General features: G+C 36.0%; 1 protein-coding gene across 2 annotated transcripts; it reads left to right on the top strand.

Moving 5' to 3' along the window:
- The first annotated feature begins 3194 nt into the window (after window positions 1-3194).
- LOC111809932 (alpha,alpha-trehalose-phosphate synthase [UDP-forming] 5-like) lies at window positions 3195-8183 on the top strand. 2 transcript variants are annotated; one of them, XM_023696408.1, is made up of 4 exons: window positions 3195-3418; window positions 3734-5775; window positions 6412-6685; window positions 7642-8183. In XM_023696408.1, exons 2-4 carry the CDS (start codon window positions 3782-3784, stop codon window positions 7993-7995), a joined length of 2622 nt encoding a protein of 873 aa, XP_023552176.1. In that variant the 5' UTR covers window positions 3195-3418; window positions 3734-3781; the 3' UTR covers window positions 7996-8183. The 2 variants fall into 2 exon arrangements, with proteins under 2 accessions (XP_023552176.1, XP_023552177.1); XM_023696409.1 differs by lacking the exon at window positions 3195-3418 and adding an exon at window positions 3434-3554.
- Window positions 8184-8902: the final 719 nt, after the last annotated feature.

Raw genomic sequence — 8902 nt, 5'->3', positions numbered from 1 at the left:
GGGGGGGGGGGGGGAGGTAGACGCGAGACAATGCACTAGTAAGAACGCTGGGCCTTAAAGGGGGATGGATAGACACTGGACGATGTGCCAGCCTTCTCGCTGTTACCCGAAGGGGGGTAGACACGAGGCGGTGCGCTAGTAAGGATGTTGGGCCTCAAAGGGGGGTGGATAGACATCGGACGATGTGCTAGCATTCTCGCTGTTCTAGACATGAGACGGTGCGCCAGTAAGGACGCTAGGTCCCAAAGGGAGGTGGATAGACACCGAACGATGTGTCAGCCTTCTCGCTGTTCCCCGAATGGGAGGTAGACACGAGGCAGTGCGCCAGTAAGGACGCCCTCAAGGAGGGTGGATTTAGCGGGAGTCTCACATCAATTGGAGAAAAAAACGAGTGACAATAAAGACGCTAGGCCCAAAAGAGTTGTGTTACTCGTTTCTGTCTCGTGTAATCTATACCGATATAATATATGTTTGTGCTTTATTTGGGGAAACCGTTTTGAAGCAAAAATTTGAAGCAAACAATAATAATTTAATGGGACACGTATTTTTATAATGTTGTTAGGCTTCATTAAAATAAACAAACCAATAGCCTTTGGTGGTCTCCCACGTGCCCTACCACTTCCAGGTTCAAGTTCCAATTTATTGGAACCATTTGATTCAAAAATTTTAATTTATGGAAACAAAAAAAAGAGCCACGTGACCTTGTTTGATGATATTTTTTTTTTTAAAAATAAATTACTATGATATTTTTTTTTGTTAAATTAATAAAAATACCTTTCAAAATTTTACTTTATTTAAAAAATAATATATATATATATATATATATTTTAAAGTTTTAATAATATCAACTTAAAAAAATATAAAATTTTTAAACTTTTGAAAAAGTTAAAAAAAATACTTTTCTTTTTAATTTTAAAAATGTTTAAAAAATATCCTTAAAATTAAAAAAATTTATCATTATCTGAACCAATAAAAAATTAAAGATATATTTAAGCAAAATAATTCGAGCTAATTAATTTTTGTTCCAAAAATTAATGAAAATTAAAATGTTTTAAATTATTGATATAATATATTCATAAATACTTTTTTAAATTTGGACATTAATGGTAAATGACACATTTTTTATTTTATTATTTTTTATTTTTAGAATATGATCGTTGGATATGTAAAGTCACTTTCATTACAAAAGTAATTGAAAATATACGAGGGAATTATGAAATATATTAGAAGAATATATGATTAAATAAATTATTAATTATTGAAGACAGGTGGCTCGTCAAATTAATTATAACTCAAATAAGATTAAAAATCATAAAATTAAAAATATCAAAAATATTTTATTGAACTTTAAAAATCATAAGATTAAAAAATTTATTTTAATTTCAAGATATTTTTTAGATAAAATATAAAATTAAAAAAAAAATTATTATATGGGTAATTAAATATTTGATTTTTTAAAAAAATTAAAAGGTTTACTTTTTTTTACTTTTTTATTTTTTTTATTTGAACTTTTGATGTGTAAATGACTATTTAAATAAAAAGAATCATGAAGACACGTGGCAAGCTGGTAGTGAAACGTGGCACTTTGAGCGGACCGAGACGTACCAGATTGCTCCCCCTATCACTAGCCACGTGGCTCGTTTCACCAAACAGTAATGACAACAAAACAAGGCTCTGTTCAAATATGTACATACCAATGATTAAACAATTGATTTCTAACTTCACGCGACCATAAGGCGCGTGTTCTCACCGCACTTAGAGAAATTAAAATGTATCTCTTTTAATTTTAACAAGTCAAATCAATTATTTTCTAAGAAAAAATAAAATAAAATAGAAAAAAGTCAACACAATATTTGATGGGTATTATTTTATTTTAAATTAATAAAAATACTCATAAATTTTATATTTTATTTAAAAATATTTTTTAAACTTTTAAAAGTCTAAAAAAAATACTTTTACTTTTAATTTTAAATAGAAATTGTTAATATTTATATTTTAAAAATATCTTAAAAAAAAATTAAATTAATACTCTTCCATTTTTAAAAAAGAAGTTTAAAAATTTAAAATAAATTTTAAATTTTAAATTAATATTTTTTTATTAAAATTACTATAAAAATAGTTGACCATGTCATGAAAACGATTGCAATTTTTTATTAATATAAAAATAAGAAAAAACTAATGTATTTTTTATATACCTAAATAGAGCAATCATTGGCTTTGAGTTTTGACTTTTTTTTTTCTATATTTCTTTATTTTATTAAATGAAATTAACTTAATTGATTAATATTAATTTCGATGTGTGTGTGTAGATCACGCGCCGAAAGTAAACCAATGAATGTCGGGTTAGGTGGATAATTTTAAGAGTTGATGAAACCCTATATTAAGTTAATATTAAATTTAGCAATTATTTATTATGTTTTTTTAAATTTTAAATATTTAGATTCTTAAACTTTAATATTTTTAATAATTTCCTAAATACTTAACATTATTTGAAATTATAAAATATATTAAACATTAATTTAAAATTTAAACATATAATAGGATATTAAATTTTTTTATTTTTTATTAATAGATTTTGAACCGACTTATTAAATATAAAATTTGAGTATATTTATGTATTTGAAAGCGAAGTATATTAAACTCTCTCCCGACTCTTCATCTAGTTATTATTTCAAATATTCTACCTTCTAAATAATTGCTAAATATTTAATTTTTTTAAATATTATACCGTCTAATTAAATTTTAAAAAATAATTTTATGAATAAATATTTTTTAACTCATTTTTTATTCTTTTATTTTTATTTATTTTTTAATTTTGGCTTTCACTTCCTTTGAATAAAAATTTGAAATTTTAATTGAATTTTAAAAACAAAAACATATGTTATTTGAAAATTAATTTGTTTAAATTTCATTTTTTTTTAACTAAAACATAAAAAAAAATTATAAATTTAATTTTTGAAAATAAAAAAAAATTAAAATATCAGACTATAATATTATGTTTAAATTTTTTTAAAAATATCTATAAAATTTTAAAAAAAAATAGAATATTAAATTTTAAAAAATTTGAAGGTATTTAGTATTTTTATTAATTTAATTAAAAAATAGAATAACAAAGGGAAGCCGTTGAAAAGAATAAATTTTAGTGCAACGCGGAAGCTGTTTACTAAGTGTATAATTTCTACCCTCCCTGACACTCGCGTGTAAGCACTACGAATCTCTCACTCTCTCCTCAAGTGGAATCAAATTCTTTGTACCCAGTCCCATCCTTCACTGTCCATTGCAGCACAAACAAAAAAGGGCAAACAATTTCAGTGTAGATCTTCCATTGTTGAGCTCTGAAAAGTGCTAAAAAAGCAGGAAAAATAAAGGGTTCTTCAACCCCATTGTTGAAGATCGAAGGAATCTCCCCCTTTCAATGGTGGGTTTTCTCTCTAATTTCAACCATTTGGGTCGTTTTTTCCTTCATTTCTATTCATTCTGTTCTATTTTGAAGTTCTTTTGCCTCTTCGATCAATTTCTATGCGTAAATACACCGACCCATTTGCTGATTTTAGGTTGGAGGTCATAATAATCGTTGATGGGTGCTTCTAAATTTAGTTCAAAATCATTTATCATGTCTGGGATTTGGTTTTTTGATGTTTTGTCTGATATATCTATGTTTTGTTGGATTAGATCTTTGTTGGCTATGGTTGATTGAATCTGTTGCCTTGTTTTGGGTCGGCTTGTCGTGTAGGTTTGAAGCAGCTTGATCTGTTTTTTTTTGGTGCTGTTGCTGTTTATAATGGTTTCGAGGTCTTATTCTAACTTGTTAGAGCTTGCTTCTGGTGGTTGTTCTCCTACTTTTGGCCTTGGCCGAGAGAAGAAGAGGCTTCCTAGAGTGGCTACTGTGGCTGGAGTCTTGTCTGAACTTGATGATGATAGCTGCAACAGCACTGGTTCGGATGCCCTTTCGTCGGTATCGCAAGACCGTATGATCGTTGTTGGGAATCAGCTCCCGATTCGAGCACATCGAGACGAGAATGGAGAATGGGAGTTTAGTATGGATGAAGATTCACTTCTTTTACAGCTTAAAGATGGACTTGGAGAAGATGTGGAAGTGATTTATATTGGTTGTCTTAGAGAAGAGGTTGATCCAAGAGAGCAAGATGATGTTGCACAAACTCTTTTGGATCGATTCAAGTGTGTCCCGACGTTCCTTCCTCCCGAGCTTTTTAGTAAATTTTATCATGGATTCTGCAAGCAACATTTATGGCCATTGTTTCACTATATGCTTCCCTTGTCACCGGACCTTGGTGGTCGATTCGATAGGTCGCTTTGGCAAGCGTATCTTTCGGTGAATAAGATATTTGCAGATAAAGTTATGGAAGTGATTAGTCCTGATGATGACTTTGTTTGGGTTCATGATTACCATTTGATGGTTTTGCCAACATTTTTGAGGAAGAGGTTTAACAGGGCGAAGCTCGGATTCTTCCTACATAGTCCATTTCCTTCGTCCGAGATTTACCGAACCCTTCCCGTAAGAGATGAACTTCTTCGAGCACTATTGAACTCTGATCTCATTGGCTTCCACACGTTTGATTATGCTAGGCACTTTTTATCTTGCTGTAGCCGAATGCTCGGTTTGTCTTATCAATCTAAGCGAGGCTACATTGGGCTTGAATACTACGGTCGTACGGTGAGTATTAAGATTCTTCCTGTCGGTATTCATATCGGTCAGCTACAAAATGTATTGAATCTGCCTGAGACAGTATCCAAAGTTGCTGAATTGCAAGAGCGGTTCAAGGGTCAAACTGTTTTGCTCGGGGTCGATGATATGGACATATTTAAAGGGATCAGCTTGAAACTTTTGGCGTTCGAACAATTGCTCCGACAACATCCCGAGAGATGGGGTAAAGCTGTGTTGGTACAGATTGCGAACCCTGCACGAGGCAGAGGGAAAGATGTACAGGAGGTTATGGCTGAAACTACTGCAACGGTGGATAGAATTAATGCAACATTCAGAAGGCCAGGATATGAGCCTGTGGTTTTGATCAACACTCCCTTGCAGTTTTACGAGCGAAACGCTTATTATGCAATTGCTGAATGCTGCCTTGTTACAGCGGTGAGAGACGGGATGAATCTTATACCTTACGAGTATATTATATGTCGACAAGGCAACGAAGAACTCGACAATGTTCTCGGGCTAAATCCTTCAACTCCAAAGAAGAGCATGCTCGTGTTGTCTGAGTTTATTGGGTGTTCTCCGTCACTCAGTGGTGCTATTCGTGTTAATCCTTGGAATATTGAAGCTGTCACCGAAGCGATGGACTCTGCCCTGGTAATCCCGGAGGCCGAAAAGCAACTGCGACATGAAAAGCATTATAGGTATGTTAGTACGCACGATGTTGCGTATTGGGCACGAAGCTTTTTGCAGGATTTGGGCAGGGCTTGCAGAGACCATTCAATGAGGAGGTGCTGGGGCATAGGTTTCGGTTTAGGATTTCGAGTTATTGCCCTGGATCCGAATTTCAGGAAGCTTTCGGTTGATCATATCGTTTCGGTGTATAAACGAACCTGTCACCGAGCAATTTTGTTAGATTATGATGGTATCATGATGCTTCCTGGATCGATTAGTATGAATCCAACTTCAGAAGCCCTTGGAATCCTGAACAACCTGTGTAAAGATCCTAAAAATGTCGTGTTCCTCGTTAGCGGAAAGGATCGAAAAACTCTGACCGAATGGTTTTCACAGTGCGAAAAACTTGGATTAGCTGCAGAACATGGTTTTTATCTTAGGTATGTTGCACATTACAATCCTTATTTCTTCCAATTTGTTATACTATAGCTTCTGTAGACAGATACCGTTCTCTTTGGGCTTTCCCTTCTGAGCTTCCCCTCGAAATTTTAAAACGCGTCTATTAGGGAGAGATTTCCACACCCTTATAAAAAATGGTTCGTTTCCCTTTCCAATCGATATGGGATCCCCCAATCCACCCCCTTCGGGGTCCAGCTTCCTTGTTGGCACACCGCCTCGTGTTTACCCCCCTTCGGGGCTCAACCTCCTCGCTGGCACATCGCCTCGTGTCTAACTCTGATGATATCATTTGTAATAGCTCAAACCCACCGCTAGCAGATATTGTCCTCCTTGGGCTTTCCCTTCCGGACTTCCCTTCAAAGTTTTAGAACGCGTCTGTCAGGGAGAAGTTTCCACACCCTTATAAAGAATGCTTATTCGTTTCCCTCTCTGACCGACGTGGGATCTCACAGCCCCTTATAATATTGCACCAAAAGGGGAAGGGTGTAAAGTGATAAACTTCTTTGGTCGTAAATCTATCATTGTCGGGTTAATCGATGTTTCCTTTTTGCAATTTCGGTTCATCTATTCATCTCCAATCTTACCAGGTATTGTGAATTTGATTGCATTTCTTTCAGGCCAAATCATACAGCAGATTGGGAGACGTGTGTAGGTGTGACGGATTTCGACTGGAAACAGATTGCAGAACCCGTTATGCAATTGTATACCGAGACAACCGATGGCTCGACAATCGAAACTAAAGAGAGTGCGCTTGTTTGGAACTACCTTTACGCGGATCCTGATTTCGGGTCGTGCCAGGCCAAGGAACTTTTAGATCACCTGGAAAGTGTTCTTGCCAATGAGCCAGTTTCTGTCAAGAGTGGGCAACACATTGTAGAAGTCAAACCTCAGGTTAGTCTTATTACTCTTAAAAGTTCAACTTTAGTCCTTGTACCTCCAAACTGGAGGTACATAAGACCCGTGAAAGAGGTTAACCGTGAGATCCCCACATCGGTTGGAGAGGGGAACGTAACATTCTTTCTAAGGGTGTGGAAACCTCTGCCTACATTTTAAAACCTTGAGGGAAAGCCTAAAGAGAACAATATCTGCTAGCTGTGAGCTTGAGCTATTACAAATGATATCAGAGCCAAACACTTGGCGGTGTGCCAACGAAGACGCTGGCCCCCAAGGGGGATGATTTGTGAGATCCCACATCGGTTGGAGAGGGGAACGAAACATTCCTTATAAGGGTGTGGAAACTTCTCCCTAGTAAATGCGTTTTAAAACCTTGAGGGAAAGCTCAAAGAGGACAATATCTGCTAGCGGTGGGCTTGAGCTGTTACAAATGGTATCAGAGCCAGATACTTAGTGGTGTGCCAGCGAGGATGCCGGGCCTCCAAGTGGGTGGAATGTGAGATCCCACATTGGTTGGAGAGGGGAACAAAGCATTCCTTGTAAGGGTGTGGAAACCTCTTCTTAGTAGACGCATTTTAAAATCTTGAGGGAAAGGCCAAAAAGGACAATATCTGCTAGCGGTGGGCTTGAACTGTTACATTAACAATCTTAAATCTCGTAATCACTTTGTGTATCGGGTCTATGGTGGCACCTGAATTTTCTTGTTTATCAAGACACGAAACGACGAAACGTTAAAAGGGAATTTCAAACCAATCAAGTCATAACTTGGAAATGTTTCTTTCCGCTTATCAATAAATCGATCTTCTTTAAGATTGATCCTAGTGTCGAAATGTCAGACGAATTTGCTTTCGATTACACGAAAATCGATGAGCTGAGAAGGGGTCGTTTCGAGGGTGTAGTATTCTGCTTCTAAGGCATGATGTTCTTATCTGGTCTTTATAATGACATGGCAGGGTGTAAACAAGGGCATTGTAGCAGAACATCTCTTGCAAACAATGAAGGAGAAAGGAATGCTTCCCGATTTCGTTCTATGCATCGGAGACGACAGGTCGGACGAGGATATGTTCGAGGTGATAACAAGTGCAAAAGCCACCCTTCCTCCCGGTGCCGAAGTGTTCGGTTGCACCGTTGGCCAGAAACCGAGCAAGGCCAAGTACTACTTAGAAGACACACACGAAATCTTGAGAATGTTACAAGGTCTCACCCATGCGTCCGAGCATGCCGCTAGAGCTGCTCCGCAGATGACGACGATGACGACGACAACGACAACGACGCCTCACAGAGTGGTAATTTCAGAGAGTAAATAACCTGAAAGGGCTGTTGTTATTGTTGTGTATATGAAGTTAGCTCTGTGAAAAAAGTCTCTGTTATTGCTGTTTGATGTTCTATTGGTGCAATTCTTCTGTCCATATGACCATTTGAGTTCGGAGAAAACTATGTAGTTTTGACTGTGCTAATGATTGGAATTTTAATGCATTTTATCAATTAATTAAAAGTATTAAACAATTATTAATATTATCTAATATCTTATATGATTCGATAGGGTGGTTACGGGTTCGAGTGGTTAGTAATCGGGTTTGTTTGTGGTCGATGATTTTGGTCAACGACTAACCTCTAGTGCAGGCATCTCTTTGATCGTTGTTTGTTATTTCAGGAATTTGTTAGGTCTTCGGCCATATGAGTATCAAGACCTTACTGCATGGGGTCGAGCCCTCGGGCGTCTTGGTGACTTTAGACCAATTTCTTGTTGTTTCAGTGACATTGAAATTTCAAGTTTTTGATTAAAATCGATACAACTTGCCAAGTTAAGAGTAAGTTTTTTCGGGTTATCTCTCGGGTCAACAATTTTGTGATTTTAGGTTTTCTTCTCATTTAGCTTCAGGGCACGGTTTCTTTCACAGTTCTCATCCACACTACACATAACTTTCTCTCTTATATGTCCACACGCTTTGCCTGAGCGTGATCTCAATTTCCTCTCTTTTAATTTCGGAGTAATTTAAAATAAAAATATATTTTACTTTTTTCACTCGAGGACAAGAAAGATAGCCGATGGAATCAAACCAACCCGAACCATTTTTTTGTGGTTGAACTTAGTTTGAGCTATCCTACTCGAGATTGAGCCTAAAATATTCCTAAACTCTGCCCAATCCACAAGATCGTGGATCTTTCGTTAATCTAAGCATATTTTAATAGACAAGACATCAATTATCTCTC

The sequence above is a fragment of the Cucurbita pepo genome, chromosome LG14 (assembly GCF_002806865.2).
Source record: "Cucurbita pepo subsp. pepo cultivar mu-cu-16 chromosome LG14, ASM280686v2, whole genome shotgun sequence".
Classification (NCBI taxonomy): domain Eukaryota; kingdom Viridiplantae; phylum Streptophyta; class Magnoliopsida; order Cucurbitales; family Cucurbitaceae; genus Cucurbita; species Cucurbita pepo.
This window is presented reverse-complemented; position numbering and strand designations above follow the sequence as displayed.

What these genes read in the sequence shown, in the direction of transcription:
- LOC111809932 (XM_023696408.1), top strand. Translation starts at nt 3,782, where the DNA reads ATGGTTTCGAGGTCTTATTCTAACTTGTTAGAGCTTGCTTCTGGTGGT. An exon ending in GAACATGGTTTTTATCTTAG is followed by an intron (nt 5,776 to 6,411) that starts GTATGTTGCACA and finishes CATTTCTTTCAG; the next exon opens with GCCAAATCATACAGCAGATT. An exon ending in TTGTAGAAGTCAAACCTCAG is followed by an intron (nt 6,686 to 7,641) that starts GTTAGTCTTATT and finishes ATGACATGGCAG; the next exon opens with GGTGTAAACAAGGGCATTGT.